We start from the raw sequence: 26,689 nt of genomic DNA, 5'->3' as shown, positions 1-26,689 counted from the left end.
AAGTGTTCAAAGCGTGTCCAGAGCTAATCTTGCTTTAGCTTTGAAAAACAACCCAAAGAAATTACACCTAAATAGTTCCTTTCCTTTCCATCAGTGCTGTAGGAGTGCACACTTTTTCTAAAAACCTTTTGTCTCCTTTATCTGGCTGCTGGAGTAGCTCATTTTGGCTGTTAAACTCCAGTCCTTTTATTGGGTTGGTAGGAAGAATGTGTGAGCAAAGGAAAAATTCTTGTGCCTTTTTGTAGCATAAAGAACAAAAACAGACACAAGGGGCTGGAAGGAGAATAGCTTGAAAGGGCTTTCCTCTTTCAGAAGGGTAGAGCTGCTCTTCAGAAGCCCTTCAGTCCAGAGATTAACTGAATTCAGAAGACAGTTGGGAGACTTTTGATTTTTAAACTTACACAAAATATGGATTTGATCTTAAACCTCCCACCCCTCTCCTCAGACACAGCAGCAGCCCCTTGGTGAGGAGAGGACATGCTGTGTCACGGAGCTCTGGCCCTTCCTCCCCTGCTGCTGATCAGAATGTTCTCTGAGTGTAGTTTTTCTCTGAGTAGTTGTGCTTTGCCACCTGCTAATTTTTCTAAAGATCTTGTAGTCTTTTCACATAGCAGCAGAGATCATCTAGTGGAAGAAGCTAAGGGATTTTTTTTGCTCAAGCTCAATCCCATCGTCACACCCTTCTTTTATTCTGTTCTGATGGGGGTGTAGCAGCCTCCCTGACAAACCCCTTGCCCCCGTTGCTCCTGTTTGCAGCTGCAGCACATCGTGAGCGATGAGATCTGTGTGCAGGTGACAGACCTGTACCTCTCAGAGAACAGCAACGGAGCCACGGGAGGGCTCCTGGCGTCCCAGTCCTCGCGCTCGCTCCTGGAGGCCGCCTACCAGCGCAAAGCCGAGCAGCTCATGTCCGAGGAGAACTGCTTCAAGGTAAAGCCAGGCTCTGAGCTGCACTGTAAAACCAGCAAGAGCTGAGGGGGATGCCTTTGAAGAAAGGAGAGGCACCGGTCCTTTAAAAAAAAAAGAGCCTTGTTTAGGTACCCAAAAGTGAAGAAAATTAACTCCATCCCAGTGAAAACCAGTGCACGTGCTGCCAGCTTTTGGAACATAGGTTAATGCTTCTGTAAGGGCCCCTCAGAAATGAAGTTTCAAGGAGGAATCTATTTCCTGGAACAGCAATGAATATCCCCTGTGCTTTACAGCAGCTTTGGGCTGTATCATACTGACTGCTTGGCTGTCCCTGCTTTTGATTTGTTAGCTCAAACTCTCCTGTTTCTCTGGTGTCTCAATTTTGTCAACTGTTGGGAGATCTGCCACTATTGACTGGGCATTAAATCACTGTTGCCTGCATACATTGCTAATAAACCTGTGCTAATCAAATCCATACTTCCTTTGCTGAAGAGGCAGGAAGCGGTCAGGCCCTTTCTGAGCCAGAGAAGTACTTTGGATAAAAGCCTGAGTGTATATCATCTCTTCCTGTGCCCTCAGACTTACTTTGAGGGCTCAAGAAGCCCCAAAACTGCCAACTTGCTTCATTGTCCCTTTGCCCCAGTGAGAAGTGAAGGTGTTTGTTTCTATTTCAGACTTCCTCTTGCTGAAGTTTCTTCTGCTTTTTCTTTACAGCTGATGTTCATTCAGAGCAGAGGTCAAGTTCAGTTAACCATTGAGCTGCTGGACACAGAAGAGGAAAACTCGGATGACCCTGTGGAAGCAGAGGTAAGGGCATCTTGTCCAGAGAGCTGACTGTGATGGTCAAGGTTGAGTGTCCAGCTGAGTGGTGGTGCAGTCCGTTAAGCACAAGACAAAGAAACATCAAGGACATGCTGTAAAGCTTCCAGTGATGTGAGCAGGCAAATCCTTCTTGGTTTATTTCATATTAGAAAATACTCAAAACCACATAAAGAACCATCGTACCTGCCTTTTTGGGCAGAAGATGCACAGAGCCTTCAGAAGGCATGTTGTGTTCTCCTGCATGACTTCCAGCTTAGCCTCCTGAACCCTTGCAGTTGTTGGTGGGAGGGCAGGGCTGATGGTTGCTCTGTGCTTGCTTCCAGCGCTGGTGTGACTACGTGGAGCGGTACGTCAACTCTGATTCTACCTCCCCCGAGCTCCGCGAGCACCTGGCCCAGAAACCCGTCTTCCTGCCCAGGTGAGTGGCCAGCCTGTGCTGGGAAAGGTCCCTAGAGCTCATCTCGTTCCACCCCCTGCCGTGTGCAGAGACGCCTCCCACTAGACCAGGCTGTTCCGAGCCCTGTCCAACCTGGCCTTGAGATCCACCGCCTGAGCTGAGCTCACACCAGCTGCGCAGTGCCAGGGGGTGGGTGCTAATTCCAAGAGGGATTCTCTGGTTTGCAGGAATCTGAGGCGGATCCGCAAGTGTCAGCGTGGTCGGGAGCAGCAGGAGAAGGAAGGGAAGGAGGGAAACAGTAAGAAGTCCATGGAGAACATAGAGAGCCTGGACAAGGTGGAGTGTAAATTCAAGTTGAACTCCTATAAGATGGTGTACGTGATCAAGTCGGAGGATTACATGTACAGGAGGACCGCGCTGCTGCGAGCACAGCAGGTAGGAGCCAGCCAGAGAACGGGGTGGGCTGCTGGTGTTTCCTGGGACCCAGGGGAAGGAAGGAGGTGTTGCTTTCCAGCTGTTTGGGAAGCTGTAGAAGTTTGGGTTTATCCAAGATGAAAAGAGCTTGTGACTCCTGACGGGTGACTGATGGCCAGACTCCATCCAAATTTAGGAGGATTGGACTGGAGGAAACTGATCTGGTCATCTGGAATGCTTTGACACTCTCCTTTTCTCATCTTATGGGAATATTTCCATCCACTTCTATCATGTCTTTAGATTTATAAAGCAACTACTTACTACGTTTCTTGCTGATGAGATACAGGTAGTGGCTTTAGTTCATTAGTTGTAAAGGAATTCTCTTAAACTTTGCATCCACATCAGATGAGAGCATTTTATTGCAGCATAATGACTCTCTGAAATGCTGATACTGAGGATTTTGATTGAATTCCGTCTATCTCATTCAACTGGCACAAACCTCAAGGAAATGTAAGCTTATAAGCAGGATACTGTGTGCCAGTGCTGTTCACAGAGAATCTGAGCATAAATTCTTTAAGTGTTAAATATGTAGTGTGCAGCTTAGCCCTTGGTTACTGGAATACATTGAGGGAGCTGTAGAAGCTACACTGGATTTTGGAAACAAATCTGATTTAGCAGTTAACACCCCAAAGCAGTCAGTCTCTGGGAGAAGAACAAACAAATAATAAAATCCGTAAGTTTTGATCTGGAGGTTTAATTATATTGGCTGTTTTCAATTATGACTGTAGCCATGGCTTTATACCATCTGTCCTGCATTTTACATTCCTTAGGCAGATGCTCTTACCCAAAAAAGTGCACACTTCTTCCTCTCCTGATGTTTCTGTTAAGTCAGAGCTTCTTGAGCCTGTTAGACCTGACCTGGGTCTTAATTTTCTGTAGCAATTGTGTCCTCAGTATATGTAATGCATGTCGAACGTGCTCTTTCCTGGGTTGTGCCCCTCTCTGGGGGCTGGGGACAGACTCTGAGGGCTGGGAAGAGCAGGACTTGCCTGCTCCTGGGTGCTAGCAGAGGAGGCAGCAGCATCTTTTGGCAATGCAGAGGGGACTCACTCTGAGCTGGGCATGCAACTTCCAGGCTCCCACTGGATATGTTCCTTGTCCCCAGCCCCTGAACTGTTGTATTAAACAAAAAAGCATAAACTTTTTTATATTTCTGAGCTCATTTTGCCACATTTTTGCTTGGAGAAGAGACTCTGGGGGGACCTTCTTGAGAGCTTTCCCTCTGTCATTAGTCCAGTGCCTGTATTACAAATTCCCCGTGTGTTTGATTCCCTTGCCTGTGTCACCCAGTGGCCAGGCTTTGTGTTATGCTGCAGTTTGGGGGCCAGAGCTGCCTTTTCCTAACACCTCTCCCTGTTTCTGCAGTCCCACGAAAGGGTGAGCAAGCGGCTGCACCAGCGGTTCCAGGCCTGGGTGGACAAATGGACCAAGGAGCACGTGCCCCGCGAAATGGCAGCCGAGACAAACAAGTGGCTCATGGGTGAAGGCTTGGAGGGCTTGGTGCCCTGCACCACCACGTGTGACACAGAGACCCTGCACTTTGTCAGCATCAACAAGTACCGCGTCAAATATGGCACGATATTCAAGACACCCTAGGAGTCCCCCGGGGCGAGGAAGAGCCCGGGAGATGTGTGTGTGTGCGCGCATCCAGGGAAGGAGGGAGATGCCTTTCTCCCCTCACTGTATCTCCGTCACATGGCCACTTGACTCCTGCGTGGCTGGTGCAGCCTGTCCCGGCGGGATTCCCCCCCGGGGAGGTGGATCTCCGCCCGGGGCCATGGGCTGCCGGCCCTTTTTGGGCAGGAAGGACCCTTCTCTGAACTGAGCCATCGCAGAGAAACACCACGAGCTCGTACACACCAGCAGCGTTGAGGCTTTGACTCCCCGGAGGGAGGCCCTGAGCGGCGAGGGAGGGGAACGGGATGCTCTCGGCCGCCGGCCCGCTTGGATGTGTCCCCGAAGTCCCCGGGTGCCTGTCACCACCGGATTCTCCTCTCCTGGCGGGCTCCGGCGCGGGGCAGCGCGCCCCGGGCTCCTCTCGCTCCCTCCCTCCTCCCAGGCTGGACTCACCCTGTGCAGATCGGTCTGTCCTTTCTAGTGCCAGTGGAACTGTTTTATTTTTATTTTGGGTTTTTGGTTTTGTTTCCTTTTTTTTTTGGTTTTTGTTTTGTTTTTTTTTTGTACCTGCTTGTTTACTAGTCTCTCCTAGTGCCATGCACCAGCTTTTCACACACATGTACGTACACACACACAGCAGAGAACAACACGATTTTAACATGTTCCCCTCCTTTTTTGTAAATAAATGTACAAATTGTCAATTTTTTGGGGTTTTTTTCTTTTTTTTTCTTTTTTTTTTTAATTAAAGGAATTATGCTTGATGTGCTAGCATAACTGTACTAGCTTCTTGTGTACCATAGTACCAGGTGGCTTGAGAATTAGTACCGACAGACAGACCGATGGAGACATTTATTACACTTTTTACCAAAGGGAGTTATCATTGTAGTGCTTTTGTGTGGAAACTTTTTTCTCCTTTTTTTGTAAATAAAAAAAATAATGTCTTTGTTCTTAACTGGAGGAAGACACTCGCTCACCCACAGCCGTGTTCCTGGTCTGAGAGGCACTGTTCCAGCATGCAGGTTTTGGGCTGGGAGAGGGGAGGGGGAAGAGGGAGGTGTAATCCAACCCCTTTTCTGAGGCTGGCAAGAGGAGACAGCAGAGGCAGCGTGTGCATTTGGGGGTTAAACAACTGAGGTGTAAACAGCCTGAAAGAAATATAAATATAGAGTATATAATTTTAATTTTTTTAAATGTTTGGCTTTTTCCTGGTGGGTAATTTTTATCCACCTTATCTTCCAGCTCCAAGGATCTTCGCTTTTGGGAAGTGTTGCTGAGCAACTCAGCTGGGGCTGATTGTGCTGATGTATTTTTCCCTTTCTGTGTTGGAGAAAACATCATGGGAAATACCAAGCCAGTATTTGACAGAGCTGCTCTGCGTGTGTGTGCACGTGTGTGTGTGGGCAGGAGAAGGAGGAGGGACCGGGGGGGGGCCTCGGTGCATTTCACTCCAGAAATCCACATATGGGATATATATTTTTTTTAAGTAGAGAAATTTAACACTGGCAGATATTTAAAACGCGGGGGAAGATTCTGAATTTAAAAATAAAGCCAGCACAGACTTTGTAAGCCATGACAGCCACCACTGCACTGTGTCTCCTCAAAGGAGGTGGCTTTCCTAGCAAAAATCCATCCTGCACACCTGGAGTGGTTTCCATCGTCCCTGGGCAGGGAGCCACGAGCAGGGCTCTGCCTCCGCTTCAGCCTCTCTGAGGGACTCGCTGTGTTTGAGACAGCAGGTGCACAGAATCATGGAACAGCCTGGGTTGGAAGGAACCTTAAATATCATCTAGTTCCAGGTTCTTCCTCCTGCTACCACAGCTCCTTCCCTGCCGGGGAGCAGGGCTGGAGGGGACACGTGGAGTGGGGTGGCAGTCGCAGCCCGAGGGTGCGAGTCATTGGCAGCCGGTGCACAGCAGGCAGGTCTGGAATGGAGCCTCCTGTGGAGAAGAGGGAGAGAAGCAAGAGCCCAGCAGGGGCTTTTCACACTTTGCTAGCAATAAATCACCCGTCTCCTTTCTCCTCCTCTGCCGTAACCAGGCAAAGGGGCTCTCTTGTGTCCTCTTCCATTCCAAAGGTGTCATGCACGCTCCCCTATTACTTCCCCCCTTTTTTTATTCTGGTGTATGCTCAAGGTGATGTGGAAGGGAAAATCTTTGTTGATTTAGACTTTTGGCCAGCTTGGAAGTGCCAGCTGCTGCTGCTTGGTGGGGGTCCTGTGCCTGCCTGCCATTGAGCCAGGGGGGCTGGTGCAGGTCCCTGGGACACAGCGGGGAGACCTCTGCCCGTGTGACACCCGACATCCCAGCTCTGCTCCCAGCCTGTACAATAACAGAGGGTTTTTTTCTAATTTGCTTTTTATTTGATCTTGGTTTTTTATATTCTGTAACGTGATCCTCGGCCCACAACCTATGTGATTTCTATACCGATGTTGTAAACTTGACTGTAGAGCAGTATTTCCATTAAAACATCAGGGCTGAGCATCGTGTACAGATTCTTCCTTCCCTCCTGATGATAGTGACATTTTGGGGCGATTTGGAGGCAAACCAGGACATGGAGAGCAGGGTGCAGGATTGCTTAGGCTGAGGTACAGCGATGAGGGGGGTTTCTGTCTTCACCTCACCCAGGGAGCACTCAGGGTGGGATAAGAATCTCCTCCCAGACTTGACAAGCAAACACATCCCCCCGAGAAGCATCAGAGACACAACCACGGTCACAAGGAGCTCTCAGCAGAAACGAGCAACAAACTTCTCCCTTCCCTCATGAAACCTCCCTTAGGGCTTCTGAGCAGCCACCGCCAAGCACTCAGCAGGGAAGATCAACTCATGTCTTCACCAGGGACAGCTTGTGAGGCCTCACCCACACAAATACCTCTGAGACACGAGCTCCGACCCCAGCACGGGCACAGCACCACCGACACCTGCTACTCACGTGGGCCCGAAAGACTCTCCCACTCGAGCCGGCCCGAACTCCTGCGCGACAGCCTCCTCGAACGGGATGCGCCGCGGCGTCTGGGGGGGAGGAGGGCGATCCCCGGGGCCGCCCCGATTCGCAGAGGGCCTGGCGGGGGCTCCGGGCGGGCGCTCCGGGCGGGCTCTCCGGGCGGGCTCCAGGCTCTCTGGGCGGGCTCTCCGGGCGGGCGCTCCGGGCGGGATCTCCGGGCTCTCCGGGCGGGCTCCGGGCGGGATCTCTGGGCTCTCCGGGCGGGCGCTCCGGGGCTCGGCCGCGCCTGCGCCGTGCGGGGCGGGGCGGGGGCTCGGGCGCTGCCATGGCCGCGATCAAGAACCGGCGGACGGCCCTGGAGCGAGTGGAGAAGTTCCTCTCCGACACCTACTTCACCGACTGCAACCTGCGGGGCAGGTGGGCGGCGGGGGGACTCTCCGGGACACCCCCGGGCGCTGGCCGGGACGGGCTCCGCTGTGTCCCCTCGGGGTGGGAACGCTGCCGGCCCTGGGTGCGGGGACTCGGGGAGCTCAGTGGGTTCACTCTGGGGGCACAAATCTGTCACACACACACACACACAGACACACACACGCACACACACACACTCTCACTCCTTCCTTAGTCGGCATGGAGCGCTGCTCCGCGGCACAGCCCCCCAGCCCTGCCCTGCCCACCCGGGGTCCAAGGGCGCTTTGTTGCTCAGCGATCTGTTAACATTACTGAGGGTGCTGCGCGGTGGCAGGGCGATTCAGCCGTGCTCTGACAGCTCTCTGTACCACCCCGGGCTAGTCCGAGCGGGACTGATCTTGTTCATGCGTCCTGGCCGTCTCTGACCACAGGCTTTTTGGGGATCGCTGTCCGCCGGCATCGCTCTCCTACTTCCAGACGCCGCGGCGCATCCCGTACGAGGAGGCTGTCGCGCAGGAGTTCGGGCCGGCTCGAGTGGGAGAGTCTTTCGGGCCCACGTGAGTAGCAGGTGTCGGTGGTGCTGTGCCCGTGCTGGGGTCGGAGCTCGTGTCTCAGAGGTATTTGTGTGGGTGAGGCCTCACAAGCTGTCCCTGGTGAAGACATGAGTTGATCTTCCCTGCTGAGTGCTTGGCGGTGGCTGCTCAGAAGCCCTAAGGGAGGTTTCATGAGGGAAGGGAGAAGTTTGTTGCTCGTTTCTGCTGAGAGCTCCTTGTGACCGTGGTTGTGTCTCTGATGCTTCTCGGGGGGATGTGTTTGCTTGTCAAGTTTGGGAGGAGATTCTTATCCCAGCAGTGGTCAGACAAGATGCCACTGTCTGTTTCTCTGTGGTTCCAGAAGGGCACAGGTTAAATCAGGTCTGTGAATCCCATCAGACTCGTGGGCTGTCCCCACTCCGGTTTTTCCATGGAGGGCTCTGAGGAAGCGTGCTTTCCCTCAGGAGAAGGTCACACAGTGGACTGAGGTTGCTGCCTGCTCTCTTCCAGGTGGGAGACGTGCTGGTTTAAGGTGGAGCTGAGCATCCCCCCGGCATGGGCAGGGCAGGAAGTGCACTTCGTCTGGGAGAGCGATGGGGAGGGCATGGTGTGGCGAGATGCCCAGCCTGTCCAGGTATGGAGACGTGGATCAGGGGCGTGCCAGGTGCCCTGCTGTGTACACAGTGGTGACCTTTGGCTCCCCTGACATGTTCTGTGGTGCGTGCAGGGCTCTGTTCCTGTTCTTGTGCCAACAGTTATCCCACAGCCCTTCTGGAGGTGGAGCTGAGCATCCCCCCGGCATGGGCAGGGCAGGAAGTGCACTTCGTCTGGGAGAGCGATGGGGAGGGCATGGTGTGGCGAGATGCCCAGCCTGTCCAGGTATGGAGACGTGGATCAGGGGCGTGCCAGGTGCCCTGCTGTGTACACAGTGGTGACCTTTGGCTCCCCTGACATGTTCTGTGGTGCGTGCAGGGCTCTGTTCCTGTTCTTGTGCCAACAGTTATCCCACAGCGTGTGGGACCAGCCCCTCTGTCCAGCTGGACTTTGGGGTATCTTATCCTGCCCATCCAGCCTGCTGTCATGGACCTGTGCTGACTTGTGCTGAATGTGCCATCTTCCTGTGCAGGGATTGACCAAGGAAGGTGAGAAGACCAGCTACATCCTGACAAGAAGCCTGAAAGAGTCAGAGCCCCACAGGTGGGTGGTCAGGCAAGCCAGAGCCCCCCACTGCTGGGGGACCTTGGTGTTATTGGAAGCCAAGAGGCCGAGGACACACACATCCTTGTCTGTGTCCTGGTGCTTGTGACTGCTCCCTGATGGTTTCCTCTTGTCCCCACAGCCTGACACTGTACGTGGAGCTGGCCTGCAATGGGCTCTTTGGAGCTGGCAAGGGCAGCATGATCGCCCCTCCAGACCCAGACAGGAGGGTTACCCTGAGCAAGGCTGAGCTGGTTGTCTTCAACAGAGATGTCTATGAACTGCTGGTGGATCTGGAAATACTGCTGGACATGGCTCAGGTCTGGGAGCTCTTCTTCCCTTCTTTCACCTTTTCCTCAGCTTCACTGCATCTCCTCCTCTGGCTGTTCTGTGACCTGAGACCTTGGAGGAGAAAATGTTTGCTGCTTCTGCTTTAGCACAATTGACACTGTCTGGGTTTGATGATCCTTCTGAGTCCCTTCCAACTCAGGATATTCTAGAGTAGGAGAAAGCTGAATTGAGAGAACCACAGGTGTTTTTTCATCCACTTTCTGCTCCAAAGCAGGATATGTTAACCACAGCCCCCTGGAATGGGCACATGTGGAACCTGGATTTGGAAGGCATGTGAGAAAAGGCAAAAGGCTGTGTTTGTGACGGACGCAGAGACATGGTGTTTTCCTGTTATGACTGCCTGAGATAGATGTTGAAAGGAGGTAGCATGTTCTCCTGGAGGCAGGTGACATCTGAGCTGGTACGGTGGCCAGAGTCATACTTTTATCCCTCTCAACCCCAGCTCCTCGGGGAGGAAAACCAGAGGAGTTTCCAGGCACTGTACACTGCCAACCAGATGGTCAACGTGTGTGATGTTACGGACCCCTCCACCTTCCCTGCTGCACGTGGCCTGGCTGCAGCCATCTTCAGCCAGAGGAACGGCGAGAGCCAGCACACCATCCATGCCATGGGGCACTGCCACATTGACTCTGGTGAGAGCAGCACAGCGCTCCCTCTCCTCTCACCTGGAGGCCAGGGGGTGCTGCCCAAGGGGAGAACAGGCTGCCCTTAGGCTCCAGGCACAGGATACTGTGCCTAGAGAGGAGGGAATGGGCCCTCTGTGCTGCCACATTGCTGGTTTGTCACTGGGGCAGTGTGGGAGAGGGGGTCTGGCTAGCTGTGCCCTTTGGAACGCTGATGGGACTGGGGATGAGGGATGAATTACAGTGTGCTGTCTTCTACCTGTTGGGCTTCAGCCCTCGATTTCCCATCCCAGGAGGGGTTTCAGAGAGGTTCCAGCTCTGTGAGGAGCTTGTGTTAGGTAGTAACCATGGTGGGGCCATGCCTGTCCCTGCAGCCTGGCTGTGGCCGTATGAGGAGACCATCCGTAAGTGCGCCCGGAGCTGGGTCACCGTGGTCCATCTGATGGAGCACAATCCAGAGCTCACCTTTGCCTGCTCCCAGGTGAGTGATCTCCCTCTGGACACCTCTCCTCTGCTCGTGGCATGTTGCTTCTCCAGCAGAAGATGGGGGGATGTAACTGTTGAGGCACTTTTGGGTCTGGGGTCTTCAAGGAGACAAGAGCAGCTGTCAGTTGCTATAAAGTTGTTTATTGCATGAACACATCAGTCTCGAAGGCAAAGAGTTCAAGGTGTTAAAAGTCAGTGCTAAGTATTAAAATCCATGCTTAAAAGCTTTCTGGCATGGAGTCCCAAGCGAGACCTGCAGCTACAACAGCTGCCCTCTGGTACAGAGTCCCAGGCTTCGTGCAGGAGCAGCAGCAGGGACCACAGCCTTCTTTCTTCTTGTCTTCTTCTTCTTGTTCCTTTTAATACAGGGGGATTCTTATACATGAAACAACTAATCAGCTAAAAGCACGATTCTAAAACATTCTTTCTAAACCAATCTAAACTTAATTCTAATATTCGAAAGTAGTACGAAAGTAGTGTCAGTTCTTACCTAAAAAAACTATGTATATAATATTATCTATTTACACAAATATACTATCTGTTTTCTTACTTAAAATTTACATGTATAAGTTTATCTATTTACATGAATATTTCTATCTATTTACACATATAGTTCTGTCTGTTCTAGAGACACAATCAAAGCTCTACTGTGTTTTAGATATATCTGGAGATAAGTTACTGAACTTTAAACTAGGCCTTAGGGCCTTTAAGAGCTAACACAGTTTCTTAAGGTACTTGAAATATATTTCTACTTACTTAAAACTGTAACTTGCACTTACTTAAAACTTAAACCAACACTTCTGCTTTATATCTGTGTGGCTTTATATATCTTAATTTCTCTAAAGGCTTTAATTCAACCCCTGCATTCATCTCTCTCTCTGAGGAACTCAAAGAGGCTTGCATTCCAAGGTGTAGCAGACCAGGAGTGCAGCAGGGAGAAGGGGCAGGCTGTGGGGGGCTGGGGCTGATGGCTGTGCCCTGGCAGGCGCAGCAGTTCGAGTGGGTGCGCGGCCGCTACCCCGGGCTCTATGCACGCGTTCAGCACTTCGTGGCCAAGGGACAGTTCATTCCTGTTGGAGGCACCTGGGTGGAAATGGTGAGTAGCAGGGTGAGCCTGGCTTGCCACAGCCTCCTTGTGCCATCCTCTGGGACCGAGCCTGACACTGCAGGGGAGAGCAGAGCCTTTGCTGAGCCTGTCTGGTTGGTGATGGTCTCCAGGCCTAGGAACAGCAGCTGTCTGAAGTGTCCGGCCTGGCAAAAGTGCAATTCTCCCAAATCATTCCCTGAGAAAGGAGCTTTGGACTCCCCTGGGTGTTGCTCCTTTTCCCTCTGCTGAGCCCTGCTGAGTTTCTCCTCACGATCTGCCGGGTCAGGTGGGTGGGAATGGGGGTCTTACAAGATCTCTCCTTCCCTGTGCCTGGCTTTCCTCACGGGCTCCCTGTGCCTTCCCCCCAGGATGGGAACCTGCCCAGCGGGGAGTCCATGGTGCGGCAGTTTCTCCAGGGACAGAGGTTCTTCCAGGAGCAATTTGGCCGGATCTGCTCGGAGGTACTTGTTCTTTTCCATCACGCCTTCCTTGCCCACCATCTCCTTGCAGCCCTTGCTCTTTGTGAGGTTGGGCTGACTGTGTGTGTCCCTCTGCTCTGCTGCTGTGCCCCCAGTTCTGGCTGCCGGACACGTTTGGGTACTCAGCCCAGCTGCCCCAGCTGATGCGTGCCTGTGGGATCCAGCGCTTCCTCACGCAGAAGCTCAGCTGGAACCTGGTGAACTCCTTCCCAGTGAGCTGTGCTGCCTTCTCCCCTGGGGATGGACTGTGGGTGCCGGAGTCTTCTGCAGGACTGGACCTGTTGGTTCCACAGTTCTTCAGTTCACCTAACACAGGCTCTGCTTCCAGAAGCCACGAGGTTTTGGTGGCAGTGATGTCCTGTCAGGCTTTAGGAGAGAGGAAGGATGTGATTAGAGATCCTAGCCAGGCCCCTGGCCTAGATATTCCCTCTACTTCCAGACAGGAAGCTGTGACTTGTGTGCAGGTCAAACAGACAGCAAATCCAGCCCCTGCCCTGGTGGCATTCCGTGTTCTTGTCCTCTCCTTGGACTGATCCATCAGGGCATCCTGCACCTCCCAGGAGAGAAAGCGAAGGCCCAGTTTGAATCCTGAAGAGGCTCTGACATGCCCTTGTGCACCACATTTTCCCTTCTCTCCCCTCCAGCATCACACCTTTTTCTGGGAAGGCATTGACGGTTCCCGGGTCCTGACCCATTTCCCCCCTGGTGATTCCTATGGGATGCATGGGCGAGTGGCAGAGGTGAGTGAGGTGGCCAGACCTGCACGAGAAGGGCAGTGCCACCCTGGCTGAGCCAGGTGTGGGGCTGCTGGGAGAGGGCACTGCCTGGGAAGGGAGCAGGATATCTGAGAGCACTGTTGGACAAAGGCTGTTGGGGTGCCTGACTCCAAGATGTGCCCGTGCCTGATTTAGGCACTTTGGGCCAGGGAAGAGGAGCAGGACTGGGCTTTGCACCCTAAAGACTGACCTGGCTTTCTTGTGTGGAGCTGTGGGAGCTGGGGCTGGCTGCCAGGGGATTGCAGCTGCCCAAAAATCCCTCCAGATGCTGAAAACAGTGAAGAACAACAAGGACAAAGGCCGTGTGAACCACAGCGCATTCCTCTTCGGCTTTGGGGATGGAGGAGGGGGACCCACGCAGAAGATGCTGGACAGGATGAAAAGAATGAGTAACACAGATGGGCTGCCCAGGTGAGAGGAGAGCTCCCACCCTCTCTGCTGGCAGGGGCATCAGCTTTGGGTCAGGCCTGGCCTTCTGCAGTGCCAGAACAAAGGGAGAAGGGCAGGGAGATGGGCAAGCAGAAGGCTGGGAAGGATTTTCAGGGGGATGGAATCTCTCCATCAAGAGCTCTAAGAACATGTTCACAGGGCAGCCATGGACTGCTTGTGATCCCTCAGGAGAGCTGTGGGGTGAATGGCCAGCACAGCAGCTGTGCCTGCCTGGGGCATGTCCACAGGGAGGCACAGGCTCACAGGAGAGGGGTAGGAGAAGGGTGAGGGGAATACTTTGTGTGGTTTTGTTGCAGTTTTTGAGGCCTGTCAGCTTTCCAGCCCGGATGCACCATTGGCCATGTCACAGGCTTCTCCCCAGCTCATCACTGTCTGTGTGTCTGTCCCACAGGGTGCAGATCTCCACCCCTGACCAACTCTTTTCTGTCTTGGAGAAGGAGTCATCCCAGCTGTGCACCTGGGTGGGAGAGCTCTTCCTCGAGCTGCACAACGGCACCTACACCACGCAGGCCCAGGTGAGGGTCCCACTCCCAGGCAAGGGGGCCACGCAGACTCACAACACCTGCAAGCAGCCAACCCTCCTGCCCTGGAGCTGGGGTTCTGCTGCTGGTGTGAGAGTTCTGCTCCCAGCTACCCATTTCCTGAGCATCTTCCGTCTGTCCTTAACTGGCGCCAGATAAAGAAGGGGAATCGGGAATGTGAGCGGATTCTCCATGACGTGGAAGTGCTCAGCAGCCTGGCTGTGGCTCAGGACACAGCGTTCCAGTATCCTGCCAGCCAGCTCCAGCAGCTCTGGAGGTGAGGGAGTGTAGTGGTGCTGGGGCAGAGTTCAGTGCTGCAGCGCTGTGTGTGCACATCCCCTGCCATAAACTGAGCAGGAATCTACCTGGAAACAATTGGCTGCTTTGCTTGACTTGTCTGCTGAAAGATAACTCCAAACCCTCTCTGCTCCGCTGTCTGCAAGCTTCATTTCTTACCGAAGCTTCTTCCTTCCCAGTTTTGGCTTGCTTGAGCTTGTGCAACAAGGTATCTCATGGCCCTGAGGGGTAAAAACAAATAGCTCTTACTGCCCCTGGTTGTGGCTTACTGAGATGACAGCCGACAAGTCCTAACATAAAGGGATTTAAAGGATGCTGGGGGAGAAATCCTTTTCTCTCAAGTGTTGGGTAACGGGAGAATAAGGAACAGTAACTAAGTTTGTCTGTCTTGCAAACAGGGCTCTTGTTTGAGAGAAGAGCTTGTTCTAAGCCAGCACAAATCCGGTGCTCTCTGCCACTTTCTTCCCTGGTTTCTGCTCTCTGTTTTAGGTTATTGCTGCTCAACCAGTTCCATGATGTCCTGCCAGGCAGCTGCATCCAGCTGGTGGTTGAGGATGCCCTGCAATACTACACGGGTGAGCAGGGAGTTTGGCCAGGAGGGTGCTCACCTGTGGGAGCAGGTCCTGCCTGGTGGGGCTGTGGGGAGGTTCCAGCCCTGGACTGCCAGGGCCAGCTCAGCAGGCGTGTCTGAAATAGTGTTAGATTAGCAGGGGAGCCAAGGGATTGAGAACCATCCCGATTTATTGGCTTTTCTGCTTGCTGCTGGCATGCCAGGATAGACTCCCACCAAAGTTTGTTTCTGCCTGCCCAGGGGTGCTTGCAGGAGCTTTGGTAACCAGAATTTTCCAGCTGAGCTGGCAGAGCTCATTGTAATCTTGTAATAACAAAGTTCAGAATTATTATACACTTGAATCACTAATAGATAATAATAATTAATGATAATTAGCAATTGTAGCTTGGAAGGAGATGAAGTGTGTGTGCATTGCTCGGGGAGTGCCAGCAGCTCTCTCAGAGCCAGCTCGGGCCCTTCTGTTGCGCAGAGATCCGCAGGGCTGGTGCTCAGCTGCAGGAGGAGGCAGTGCAATCCCTGTGCAGGGATCTGCTGCAGCCCGGGGCGTGCAGCACCCGGAGCACCCTCGTGTTGAACACGCTGTGCTGGGAACGCACCGAGGTGATCTCCAGGCCCGGGCCAGACGGAGCAGAGGCGTTGGGTATGTCTGACCTGGGGCTAGCTCTCGTAGCAGAGCTCCTTACAGGGGCAGGGATAGCTAACAGGGAAATACTCTGCCTTTCCCTCCCCTGGGGAGGGTTTTATTGACTGTTCAATTTGTTCTTTGGGCAGCTTGAAAGGGGATGAAGTCCTCTGAAGCATGCATGAAGAAGAGGAGGGTTTGGGAGGAGGCGGTAGATCTGACATGACAGCGGCAGGGCAGCAGTTGTGTCACGTAGGGTTCAGTCTGGGGCGAGTGTTGGAACAGAACCTCTTTGCTTTCCAGCTCTGGTGACAGTCCCCAGCATGGGCTATGCCCTAGTGCAGGAGCCATTTGTGCCTCCTCAGCCTGTGGCAGTGAGGAAACAGGTGAGCACAAGGCAGATTTCCTCAGGTCTGTGTCCCCCACGTCAGAGGTTGTTTGAGGAGAAATCAGGGTTAGGGTTGAAAGGAGGAGAAATCTGAGGAATCCACATATTAAATTTGCATTGGAGGCACTCGGCTCCCACAGGTGTGGGTCTGTGACAGCTGTTTCTGGCCTTTCCCAAGGAGGATGGCTCCATTACCATGGAGAATGGGGTAATTGCTGTCTGCCTGGACACGATGGGGCACCTGACCTCACTTCAGCTGCTGGACTCGGGGAGGTTTGTGTTACCCAGCTCCTGGCCCTGAGCTCCTGAAACCTCTCCCAGGACTCCTCACTGTGCACCTTTCTCCACTGCCAGTCCTTCTGATGCTGCTCTTCTCCTGTTCCACTTTCTTTCAGAGAGTCAGTCCCAGATGGCTGCTATGCCAACCAGTTTGCACTCTTCGATGATGTTCCCCTCTACTGGGATGCCTGGGATGTGATGGATTATCACTTGGAAACCAGGTAGAGGAGCAGTGCATGCAGTACTTGGATTTTGGCTTTGTCCTGAGATTCTTGCCTCCCTGTCAGTCCTAGCTGTAAGAGAGCATTCACTCTGGAGAAGTGAGTGCCTGCTGTGTGGGTGGCTGCACTGGGATTTGGGAACCTGGATCTACCAGGCTCAGACTATCCTATCTCTGCCTTCATTCCTTTCTCTAGGAAGCCAGTGACAACACTGCTGGAGCCTCTGGAAATCACCCAGGCTGGGGGCCTGCGGGGAAGTGTGAGGTTCTCCCTGCAGGTCGGGAAAAGCAGCACCTTAACCCAGGAGATCATCCTGGATGCCATGTGCCCGTACCTCCGCTTCCTGACCCAGGTTTGGCCCCTGCTGTGTGACACTAACATCCTGTACAGCTGGGAGCTGAGGAGCTGAACCTTGTGCCTGAATTATATCCCCTCTCCCTGGAGTCCCCTGCTGCCAGTCCTCCTCTGCAGCAAGCAGCCCAAGGCTGGGGGTCCCGAGGGCCAAGGGTGGAAGTGGGACCCACCAGTTCATCCGTGTTGAGACTCTGGTGTGTTTTTGTTGTAGCTGATGTGCACTGGCTGCTGCACACGGGGACACGAGAAGTGCAGTGTCTGCCCGTCAGTCCCCCACGGTGACATCCTTCTGCTGCCACGTTTAGGTGGAGTGGAAGGAGGCTCACAAGTTCCTGAAGGTGGAGTTCCCTGTGCAGGTCCGGAGCACAAACGCTACCTACGAGATCCAGTTCGGGCACCTGCAGCGGCCAACGCACTGGAACACGTCCTGGGACTGGGCTCGGTTCGAGGTGAGCAGGGAGCTCCTGGGGCTGAGCTGCTCCTGTTGCGGGCAGCAGCTCCGTGTGCTGAGCACAGCCCTTGGTGCCTGCCTGCTGCAGGTGTGGTCTCACAAGTGGCTGGATCTCTCTGAACATGGCTTTGGGGTGGCTCTGCTGAACGACTGCAAGTACGGAGCATCGGCCCACAGGAACGTCCTCAGCCTCTCCCTGTGAGTTAGGGGTGGGTGAGGGGGGCTGCTGGGCTACTCTGCCTTCTGAGGCGTCCCTCTGAAGTCAAGGCAACACCTGCTCCTAAATGACCTTAGTTATAACAAGGAAATAGTCTAGTGGGTGGCTGTTTTCTGAGAATTTGGCTGACTTACATTATCTTAGTCAGTTAGAGCTAATTCCTCTGAACTCTGCTCAAAGATAATCAGGAGAGACCAGATTCATATCTGTAGCAGGTGGCTTTTCTGTTGCTAACCAAAACATACCCCAGGAAGGGAGGTTTAAGGAGAGGAAAGGAACAGGAGTGTTAATGTTATGGGTGCATACAAAGCTAAAAGAATCTGCCTATTTCAGTTTGACTCCGTCAACTACAATTTTCACAGGATGACGCCCCAGTTTTTTTAGCTTCTAGGATTGTCCAGGATCTGTTTGCTGTTGCATGTTTGCTTCCACTTCAGGGCCAGCCTCGAGGTAGCAAGGGAAGCAGTTGTCTTGTCACAGTGCTTTGGGTGACAGCGAGTGCTGCCAAGGCACTGGTCTCACTAACCTCACGTCACCTTAGGCTGAGAGCACCCAAGTCCCCTGATGCCACGGCAGACATTGGGCACCACCAGTTCACCTACGCTGTGATGCCCCACCGGGGTGAGTGACAGAGCTGGGCCCCATGGGGACATGCAGGGTGGGAGCTGCTCCAGTGAGCCTTGGGGTGAGCGTGCCCCCGGCTGTGTGTGTACAGAGCCTGACCAGAGAGAGGTTCTTGTGCTGCAGGTTCCTTCCAGGAGGCCGGTGTGATTCAGCAAGCCTACAACTTGAATTTCCCCCTGCACGTGGTGCCAGCCAGCTGTGCCCAGTGCCCAGCCTGGAGTGCCTTCTCTGTCAGCTCACCTGCCGTCGTGCTGGAGACTGTCAAGCAGGCAGGTGCTGGGGTAGAGGACAGGAGGGCAGAGGGGCTAAGGTGCTGCTGTTGAGCAGCTCTTTCACCCTCACCGACTGGTGGTCAGGCTCAGCTGAGCACAGCAACTTGTGTTGGAGAGGCTGTGCCTGTCTCACGTGTCTGAACTCCCCCAAAGGCCGAGGACAGACCTGAGGCTGTGGTGGTTCGGCTCTACGAGGCCCATGGCAGCACAGTCACCGCCTGGCTCCAGACCTCCCTCCCCGTTAAGGAGGCGATGCTGTGAGTCCATGCAGAAGGGCTGGGGGTGTGTGGGGATGGAGATCAGTCCTTCAGCCTTGTGCTTTGTCCCCCAGCTGTGACCTCCTGGAGCGGCCGGTGGCGCAGGGCCACCTGCGGCTGGAGCAGCGGGGCCTGAGGCTTTCCTTCACGCCCTTCCGCGTGCTCTCCGTCCTCCTGCTCCTCAGCTGCTGACACCAGACATCGTCCCTTGCTGCTGCTGCAGCTGCCTGGACCAGCACTGTGAGCTCAAATTGCAGACTGAGCTGTTCCCCATCCCCATCCTTGTGCGAGGCAGCATTCCAGGGAAGGGCACTGTGTCCCTGTCCTGCACCCAAGTGTTGGAGAGCAGTGCTTGAACAACCCTGCTCCTCAGGGAAGGACTGCTGCCCACTGCCCGACAGGGTAGGTGGTCTTGAGTGAGTTCTGAGCTCATTTAAGTGTGGACAAAGGTGCAGACAGGCTGGTGGCCCTGCACGGGCTCTGCTCTAGCCACAGAGGTTTGGGGACCAGCAGCTTCCACAGTGACTCCTGTGTCACAGCCTTCATCTTGTCCAGCAGTGAGTGTAAAAAGACACTCCACTCCTTCCCTTCTCCCCCTGCCTGTCCCTTGCGCTGCCCTTGCAGAAGAGGAAACACAGAAAGAAAAAAAATCAAGAGAATTACATAAAAACAAGCTCCAGCCTGTTTTCTTAACTTGTTTCTAGGTAACTGCATTTACCTGCCTCCTCCCAGGTATTTGCTGTAGTTGCTTTTTTAGTGTCTGCCTGAGCAGGATCTCACTCCTGGCACTGGGGAGGCTGAACTTATCCTTATTTTGGGGGGATGAGGTAGAGGGGAAGTCTGCTCCAGCCCCTGTCGGGAAGAGGCTGGGCACAGAGGGATTTATCCTTCGCATGAAAAGGCATGCACAGTGATTTCTACACAAAATACTTTATTAGTCAGCTAAAAACAGTGATTAATCAGCTTAAAACAGTGATCAGCAGCTAGAAAGGGAAGAGGGAGAGGGAAGAGACAGAGTCCAGCACAACACGTGCTCCTGGCCCTTTTTCCCCTGAAATGCCTGTGGACAGCAGGAAAAAGCCCCATCACCAGGCTCAGCTTCTCCCTCCCACACTGGCAGGATGCCACAGTAGCAAATCAGTGTGAGCACAGGTAGGGAGCAGCTCCATTTTCACTAGCACTAACCCTGAGTTCCTCTTGGCCCCTTAAATGCCCTTCAGGAGGTGGCAGCAGGTGACAGTCACACGGCAGGGGCTGCACCTGGAGAAGGCAGAAGGAAATGAGTCAGGGCAAGGGGATATCTGGCTCTGCCCCACGGGCTCCTCTCCTGCCCCTCTGTCCCCTTGCCACAAGGGAGCTGTCCCACAGCCCCCAGGTGTGCACCAAGGCCACAGGGCCTGCCAGGCTCACCTGTGCCCCTGCGAGCAGATGTGCGGCGGCTTCTTCTGACACCCTGAGGCGCCTCAGGCGAGGCTGGAGCAGCAGTCACTGTCCTCCTCCCGCGAGCACGTCCCTTCCTTGGCCCGTCAGCCTGCCCTTCCTGCCCTTCCTGCTCCTCCTCCTCCTGCTCTGACTTCAGGGGTTTTGCTGCAGCCCTGCGGCGCTGCTTTGAGGCACGTGGGGTGACCTGGGTGGGCATCAGAGCCGGAGATAACCGAGGTGGGAAATTAATCACAGAATGACCAGGTTGGAAGAGACCTTCAAGATCATCGAGTCCAACCTGCTCCCTGACACCTAAACTGAACCCTGGCACCCAGTGCCACATCCAGGCTTTGTTAAACCCAGGGATGGTGACTGCACCACCTCCCTGGGCAGCCATTCCAGAGCTTTATCACCCTTTCTGTGAAAAACTTTCTCCTGATATCCAGCCTAAATTCCCCTTGGTGCAGCTTGAGAGTGTGTCCACTGGTTCTGTCAGTGCTGCCCGGAGAGAGAGCCCAGCCCCACCTGAGCACAGCCACCTTTCAGGGAGTGTAGAGTGTGATGGGGTCCCCTGAGTCCTCCAGGCTGAGCACCCCCAGCTCCCTCAGCTGTTCCTCACAGGGTTTGTGTTCCCAGCCCCTCTCCAGCCTCGTTGGCCCCTCTGGACACGCTCCAGCCCCTCAACGTCCTTCCCAAACTGAGGGGCCAGAGCTGGACACAGCACTCCAGGTGTGACCTCACAGTGCTGAGCACGGGGCAGAGTGACCTCCTGCTGGCCCCACCATTCCTGATCCAGGCCAGGAGCCATTGGCCTTCTTGGCCACCAGGGCACACAAATTCCGTGTGGGATCATCACCATGAACTCGTGAGCAGCCCAAGCAGGGCACAGGCAGCAGGACAGCCAGGGACAGCCAGAGCTGCTCACCTTGGGGCTCGCTGCCTCGGGCTCTGCCTTCAGCTGAGGGCTCTTCTTGCGGGGTGTCTTGCGGGGTCTCTGCCCTGCACGAGAGGATGTGGGGTGAGCAGAGGATGAGGCAGAGCCTGCACCCCAAGGGACAGCCCACGGCACAGTGACCTTGCAGGGATGCTGTTCTGAGTGATGGAAACCCCAGGCAGGTTTGATGCCTTGGGGACAAATGGCTTCTGTCCCCTGGTGCCAACGACTGTCACAGGCCTGTCAGCACCCCAGGGAGAATGGCTTTGCTCCTGTGCCCTGGTGCTGCACAGCAAGAACAGGGCTGCCCGGGCTCCAGCCCTCCTGAGGCAAGAGTGGGTCCCACAGGAAGGGGAGAGGAAACTCACCTTTGGGAGCCATGGGGCCAGGCTCTCCCTGTAAGGAAGGGACAGAGCATTGACTGGGGTGCAGTCATTCTGCAGGCAGCAGCAGCAGCAGAATCCCTGCCCCTTCTCCATCCTCCAGCCACTGCAGTGATAGGGAAACAGACACATTTCCCTGGGAAGGCAGGAGAGCTGGGCTTGCTTGACCTGCCCTTTGCCTTGGGGACTCTGCCATCATTCCCTGTACCTGCAAGGCCCCAAACACAGGGCCCAGAAGGGAAGAACAGGGCTGCCAGATGACCCAAACACCTCCCTTCCCTCCACCTGCTGCAGATTGCTTGCACCCATTAGCTGGCTGCCCACCACAAAGGAGCTCCTTGTCACCTCCATGCCCAGGAGCTTGATGGAGAGGGAGACCCCCAGCCACAAAGTGTAATGGGAGTCTCAGCAAGCAGAAAACAGGCCAGTGTCCCCTTGGAGGAGTGGTCTGGGGGCTCCCCAGCTCCAGGCAGCATCCCCAGGCTCCTACCTGGAACCATATGGTCCTGCCACTGCGGTCACGCAGGGAGCTCATGCCAGGCACCAAGTAACACTGCAGCCAGTTCTTAAAGGTGGCATAATTATCTGGGTGCTCGGGGTCCAGGAGCTGCTTCTCTGGGAGGAGAGACAGGCAAAGGACAGAATCAGAGCAGAAGCCATGATCACCGTGTCAGGGTGGCCCCCCAAACCTCCTGATGCTGAGAATGCAAAGCCCCGGCCTCCCTGCCAGCCCTGTTCCCCATTGCCTGCCTTGTCCCCCCACCTGCCATGATGACCTCCATGGGCACGCTGTGGCACAGCTCCAGGAGATCTGGGTTCTCTTGCCTCAGCTTCACCTTCTTGCTCAGCGTCAGGGAAGGATCCTGCAGGCATGGAGAAGGGCAGAGAAGTCACCTGCCAGCTACCTCTGCTTCCTCAGCTCCTCTCCTCCCGTCCTCTTCCCCATCTCTTGCCCTCCGGAGGATGCCACACTCTCCACACATGATAGCCCTGAGCTCACCACACAGTAGGCTTCCAACTTAGCTACAAAGCCATGAAAGAGGGCTAACACACAAAAACACCAGCAGCAGGTCATGTAGTTTGTTTTCAGGCTTAAAATAGCCACTTCCTCTCCCCTGAGGCCACAAGATCAGCCTTGGGCCTTACTGCAGCCTCCCCTTGGAGATTTTAAGCTTGCAAGGTGTTTGTTTCCCTCACCTCTTCCACCTCACCCACCCCAAAAACACTTGTAGACTTCCTTAGGGCAGGAGACTGGCAGAACCAAACCCCTGCTTTTGGCACCTGTCTGGAAACCTGCTGCTTTCTGAGGCTGTGAAAGCACCTGGTACTCCCCACCTTCTTCCTTCTCTCCTGCTCCTGCTCCTTCAGGGCCTCCAGCACGGTCCGAGCTTTTTCAAAGGGAGGGATCTTCAACCTGAGAGAGTTACACACCAGCCTGACGCCTGGCTTCTGGCACTTCCAGCGTCTGCCAGGTGAGGAGGCACGGCTGGCTTAGCCAAGGAGCTGTCAAGCTCCAGCAAACTCTGAGAGCCTAAACCTCCGTGGCAGCTCAGCGGGTGCTCGACCCACCTTACCTGTACAGGATCTCAGCACGCAGGTAATTCCCAATTCCATTGAAATACTTCTGGTTTAAGAGCACCTCACAGATGGGCTTGTCAAAAGCCCTGTCATCCAGGTTCTTCAGCACATTCTCCCTGCAAGCGAGCACGGGCCATCAAGAGGAGTCACCTGGGCATGTCCGTGCAGGAAAAGCGGCCAAAACCGAGCAGGGACATCCCTGAGGACGCTCACCTGAAGGCCTGGTACTCGGAGACGACGCAGGGCCCGCGTTCCGGCTGCCAGGCGTCCCCCAGGCGCCAGGACCCGAAGCGCCGGGGGTCGACGAAGCAGAGGGCGCGGGGGGGGCTCTCTCGGGTGAGGAAGCGCAGGTGGGCATGGCGGGGCAGCTCGGCGGCGGGGCACAGCCGGAACGAGCCCGACATGCCGAAGCGGAACACCAGGTCCTGCGCGGCGGGGCCGGCGGCGGGGTCCAGCGCGCTCAGCGTCAGCCGCAGCTCCTTGCCCCGGGCGATGGCCGAGATGCTGTAGGCCTCGCTGCGGAAGGGCACCTCGGGGCCGCGGCCCACGGCCGAGCGTTCCACGCCGCCCGCGAACACCAGCGCCCCGCAGGCCCCGTTGATGAAGCGCCCGGCCAGGTGCAGCTCCGGGCACTCGGGCATGGTCGCGGCAGCACGGCACAGCCCGAGCCCGCCGCCGCCCGCGGCACGGCCCGCCCCCATTGGCTGCGCGGGGCGCGGTGTGCGCTCCCATTGGCTGCGGCGCGGGCGGTGCGCGCTCCCATTGGCTGCGGCGCGGGCGGTGCGCGCTCCCATTGGCCGCGCGCTGATAGCGGAGGTTGCTGCCCTGCCGGGGCGGCCCCGCCGCGGGGAGAGGTTGCACAACGCGCGGGCACAACGCGCGGACACAGCGGGACACGGCTCAGCTTTGTCACCGACACTTTATTGGAGCTGCCCCGAGGACCCCCGGGAACCCGGAGGGAAGGGAAACGTCCCCCTTCCCAGCCAGGAGCACCAATCTGGACCCCCAACTCAGTGTCGCAGCCTCCCGCCGTGGCCGGGCTCCTTTCCTGGCTCCTCAGAGAAGGGTGTTCATCAGGGCCTGGGCCTGCTTCAGCTCTGCAGAGAGATGTGGAGATGAGGGGGAGCTGCTGGTATTGCAGCGTCCCTTCCACAGCAATTCCCCTGCAGAACCCCCCACGGAGGTCCCCGCTGCCAGCCCGCCTGGTGCCTCACCTGCCAGAAGCACCCAGAACTTGTTGGCCGAGAGTGTCACAGGGACAGCCGTCATCTTCTCACACTCTCTGTCCCGCACGTTGAAGGTGAGGTGCACCACGGGCTCATTGACCTCCTGCAGCTCGCTGGAGCTGAGGGTGTAATCCACCCGCCAGCGCACCGAGCCCAGCTGGCTCACTAGGGAGGGAGGTGGGATGGTGTCAGCACCCTGGCTCACTCCAGCAGGGTGACCCCACAGCCCTGGTGAGCCCCAGCACCCCACTCACATCGCAGGCTGCAGGCCCTGAGCCTGTCCTGGAGGGGGCTCTGCTTCTCCTCATAGGAACGGCACAACCCGCTGGCATGCTCTGCTCGGGAGGGGACACAAGAGAGGAACCCCTCTGCTCACACCAGACCTGCAGCTGCCAAACCCCACCAAAGCACCCGACGGACCGACGGCACAGAAGGGAGGCGATGGAGGACAGCACAGCAGCCAGCCTGCCCTCCATCGGGGTGGGAACTGTCAGCAACATCCCACCAAGTCTGGCTCACGGTGCCACCCCGAGTTTCCCCTACCTTTGGGCAGTCCTAGCTGCTGCAGCTCGCTTGACAGAGACTCACTGTCTACATTGTGCTTGGCTGCACTGGAGAGGATGAAGCTGAGCACAGCAATGGTCGCCTTCACATCCCCTGACTCTGCAGACGGGAGAGAGCACAAGCTCGGTCACCTTGGGAAGGCATCCCCAGACACACTGCTGCCCATCTCTGGAGCATGGCTCCATCGGGGGATGCTGGTAAGGACAGCAGTGCTCACCTAACTTTGCATCTGAGGTCAGCTTCAGGATCTTGTCATACTGTGGGAGAGCAGAGCATCACAGTAAGCACCAGCTAACACACTCACTACCAGTGTTAACACTAACAATTCTTACCTAAACATTAATACTAATAACACTTACTATGCATATTAGTACTACTAGTAGAGGCCGGTAGCGTTCTTAACGCTGAGGCTCGCACGAAGAACGCGAGATTAATTAATGTTGCTGGTTATGCCATTGTAGCGTTGAAACACCGCCTCCGCTGCGGTAGCCCCACACTTACCTCGATGGCCTCCCCCAGCAGGTCCCGCAGCACCTGGGCGCAGATCAGCTTCAGCTTCACCGAGGACTGCGGGGGAGAAGGAGGGTGAGCAGCGGGCCCGCAGAGCGGGGCGCGGCAGGGGCGGCGGGGCGCGGGCACTTAACTATTTTGGCCAGGGTGCTGATCTCGGCCAGCACCCAGTCGGGGCAGTCCAAGTCCCCGCAGAAGCGGAACCGCTGCGGGGGAAGAGGCGGTCAGAGCCCGCAGCGGGCTCCGCACGCCCTCCCCGCTCCCTGCCGCCGACCCCCTGCCCACCATGTCGCCGCCGCTCCCCGCCCCGCGCTGCTACGGCAGAGTCCGCCTTTGCGACCCGGAACCACTCCCGGGCCACGGCCCGCTACGCCCCTCCCCGACGGGCGCTCCGGCAGGGCTCCGCGGGGCCTTTCAGCCGGGGCCGGGCAGGAGAGAGGGCCGGAGGAGGGGACCGGGGTCTCGGAGCGGCGCCCCGGGCCCCCCGAGCAGCCCAGCTCCCACAGCCCGCAGCCCCACAGCGCCCCGCCCGCCAATCCCGCCCTGGCCAATCACAGCCGCCCTTCCGGCCCGGGCGCGGTCCCGCCCAGCCCTGCCCCTCAGGCCGGCCGTGAGGGGAGCGGGGCTGCCGCCTCAGCCCCGCGCTCGCGGTCCGAGCCCGCTGACACGGGCTGGAGCGGGAATGTGGCGTTCGGAACTGGGGCTGAAGCCTCACAGAGCTCGACCTGAAATAAAAATCCTGTTCTGGTGCAAGAGCAGCTGCATCTAGCCTCAGGAAAAAGAGGCAGAGCAATACAGTTTTGTCAGAGTGGAGCTGTGGAAGCATTGCAGAGCTCGGATCTCATTGAGGTGTGTTTATAAAGATTGTGGGGACATGATACTGCTCTGGGGCTGAAATCCTGTTTGTGGAGCTGAAATAAAAGCCCTCGCCTTGCCTGAAATAGAGACAGAGACACCAGGCCTGGAGGCGAAGTAAAAATTGTGGCTAGGAAGAGGCAAAATAGAGCTCCTGGCACTGAGGCTGGAACAGGGACTGCAGAGCCAGAGGCAAAGCAGCAGAGAAATAAATATCTGAAATAAAGGCTCTGGGGCTCTCAGCATGCACAGCAGCGGCTGCAGTCAGTGCTGTAGGGCTGGAGCTGAGATGGAGCCTGTGGGGCAGGGGCAGGGCTGGAACAAACACTGCAGAGGAGGATCTGAAATAAAATCCAGTCTGCTGGAAGGGGAAGCACCCTGGAGCTGGGAAAGTGACTGTGGGGCTGGCCTGCACATCCTTTCTTTTTTAACTCCCCACACTAGGGTTGCTGACCCAGAGCTGGAGAGGACCAAGCCCAGCAGGCAGACACCAGCCAGAGCAGCAGCACCAGGCTGGGGTGGTACTGGGAGCCCAGCAGGGAGGTTGGTTCAGCACCACACCCACAGCAGACACACATCCTTCACAACTGGGTG

General features: G+C 55.7%; 4 protein-coding genes across 9 annotated transcripts in view; 2 read left to right on the top strand and 2 right to left on the bottom strand.

The window, feature by feature from the left end:
* SIN3A (SIN3 transcription regulator family member A) overlaps window positions 1–4,920 on the top strand; it is a 30,327-nt gene extending 25,407 nt beyond the window's left edge. For all 3 annotated transcript variants that reach the window (XM_041427654.1, XM_041427653.1, XM_041427655.1), the window contains exons 17-21: window positions 757–930; window positions 1,624–1,716; window positions 2,055–2,149; window positions 2,356–2,563; window positions 3,968–4,920. In XM_041427654.1, the coding sequence (XP_041283588.1) occupies window positions 757–930; window positions 1,624–1,716; window positions 2,055–2,149; window positions 2,356–2,563; window positions 3,968–4,198 (801 nt within the window). In that variant the 3' untranslated portion in view covers window positions 4,199–4,920. The remainder of the gene's footprint in view (window positions 1–756; window positions 931–1,623; window positions 1,717–2,054; window positions 2,150–2,355; window positions 2,564–3,967) is intronic.
* Window positions 4,921–7,446: 2,526 nt separating this feature from the next.
* Window positions 7,447–19,296, top strand: MAN2C1 (mannosidase alpha class 2C member 1). 3 transcript variants are annotated; one of them, XM_041427696.1, is made up of 27 exons: window positions 7,447–7,576; window positions 7,999–8,124; window positions 8,611–8,632; window positions 8,878–8,979; window positions 9,227–9,297; window positions 9,440–9,617; window positions 10,091–10,280; window positions 10,646–10,752; window positions 11,743–11,853; window positions 12,213–12,305; window positions 12,419–12,535; window positions 12,968–13,063; window positions 13,365–13,510; window positions 13,941–14,064; window positions 14,226–14,347; window positions 14,857–14,942; window positions 15,408–15,578; window positions 15,864–15,946; window positions 16,127–16,221; window positions 16,344–16,448; window positions 16,644–16,800; window positions 17,108–17,251; window positions 17,342–17,451; window positions 18,012–18,091; window positions 18,218–18,363; window positions 18,520–18,623; window positions 18,698–19,296. In XM_041427696.1, the coding sequence occupies exons 1-27, from the start codon at window positions 7,485–7,487 to the stop codon at window positions 18,813–18,815; spliced, it is 3,096 nt and encodes a 1,031-aa protein (XP_041283630.1). In that variant the 5' UTR covers window positions 7,447–7,484; the 3' UTR covers window positions 18,816–19,296. The 3 variants fall into 3 exon arrangements, with proteins under 3 accessions (XP_041283630.1, XP_041283629.1, XP_041283631.1); XM_041427695.1 differs by lacking the exon at window positions 8,878–8,979 and having other exon boundaries at window positions 8,611–8,734; XM_041427697.1 differs by lacking the exons at window positions 8,878–8,979; window positions 11,743–11,853 and having other exon boundaries at window positions 8,611–8,734.
* A 278-nt stretch (window positions 19,297–19,574) lies between these two features.
* NEIL1 (nei like DNA glycosylase 1) lies at window positions 19,575–23,734 on the bottom strand. Of its 2 annotated transcripts, XM_041427737.1 has the most exons (9): window positions 23,154–23,734; window positions 22,937–23,056; window positions 22,698–22,776; window positions 22,126–22,225; window positions 21,853–21,977; window positions 21,348–21,375; window positions 20,971–21,044; window positions 20,034–20,250; window positions 19,575–19,883 (listed from the first exon to the last, which is right to left on the bottom strand). In XM_041427737.1, exons 1-9 carry the CDS (start codon window positions 23,732–23,734, stop codon window positions 19,864–19,866), a joined length of 1,344 nt encoding a protein of 447 aa, XP_041283671.1. In that variant the 3' UTR covers window positions 19,575–19,863. The 2 variants fall into 2 exon arrangements, with proteins under 2 accessions (XP_041283671.1, XP_041283672.1); XM_041427738.1 differs by lacking the exons at window positions 20,971–21,044; window positions 21,348–21,375.
* A 106-nt stretch (window positions 23,735–23,840) lies between these two features.
* COMMD4 (COMM domain containing 4) lies at window positions 23,841–25,787 on the bottom strand. Its single transcript, XM_041427739.1, has 8 exons — window positions 25,526–25,787; window positions 25,375–25,446; window positions 25,232–25,297; window positions 24,948–24,987; window positions 24,710–24,829; window positions 24,421–24,501; window positions 24,155–24,331; window positions 23,841–24,037 (listed from the first exon to the last, which is right to left on the bottom strand). Exons 1-8 carry the CDS (start codon window positions 25,526–25,528, stop codon window positions 23,997–23,999), a joined length of 600 nt encoding a protein of 199 aa, XP_041283673.1. The 5' UTR covers window positions 25,529–25,787; the 3' UTR covers window positions 23,841–23,996.
* Between the last annotated feature and the right edge of the window lie 902 nt (window positions 25,788–26,689).

This window comes from Onychostruthus taczanowskii, unplaced genomic scaffold (assembly GCF_017590055.1).
Source record: "Onychostruthus taczanowskii isolate IOZ18803 unplaced genomic scaffold, ASM1759005v1 scaffold118, whole genome shotgun sequence".
NCBI lineage: Eukaryota > Metazoa > Chordata > Aves > Passeriformes > Passeridae > Onychostruthus > Onychostruthus taczanowskii.
The sequence above is the reverse complement of the archived record's forward strand: the minus strand, read 5'-3'. Positions and strand labels throughout refer to the sequence as shown.

Excerpts from the sequence above, each read along its gene's own strand:
- MAN2C1 (XM_041427696.1), top strand. The coding sequence starts at position 7,485 with ATGGCCGCGATCAAGAACCGGCGGACGGCCCTGGAGCGAGTGGAGAAG. Across the intron at positions 8,633-8,877 it reads GGGAGACGTGCTGGTTTAAG|GTGGAGCTGAGCATCCCCCC; the intron begins GTGGAGCTGAGC and ends GCCCTTCTGGAG. Across the intron at positions 14,065-14,225 it reads CCTACACCACGCAGGCCCAG|ATAAAGAAGGGGAATCGGGA; the intron begins GTGAGGGTCCCA and ends AACTGGCGCCAG.
- NEIL1 (XM_041427737.1), bottom strand. The coding sequence starts at position 23,734 with ATGGGAGCGCGCACCGCCCGCGCCGCAGCCAATGGGAGCGCGCACCGC. Across the intron at positions 21,045-21,347 it reads TGGCCCCATGGCTCCCAAAG|GGCAGAGACCCCGCAAGACA; the intron begins GTGAGTTTCCTC and ends CCTCTCGTGCAG. Across the intron at positions 20,251-20,970 it reads CCGAGGCAGCGAGCCCCAAG|GTCACCCCACGTGCCTCAAA; the intron begins GTGAGCAGCTCT and ends ATGCCCACCCAG.
- COMMD4 (XM_041427739.1), bottom strand. Across the intron at positions 25,298-25,374 it reads TCAGCACCCTGGCCAAAATA|TCCTCGGTGAAGCTGAAGCT; the intron begins GTTAAGTGCCCG and ends TCTCCCCCGCAG. Across the intron at positions 24,332-24,420 it reads CAGGGCCTGCAGCCTGCGAT|TGAGCCAGCTGGGCTCGGTG; the intron begins GTGAGTGGGGTG and ends CTCCCTCCCTAG.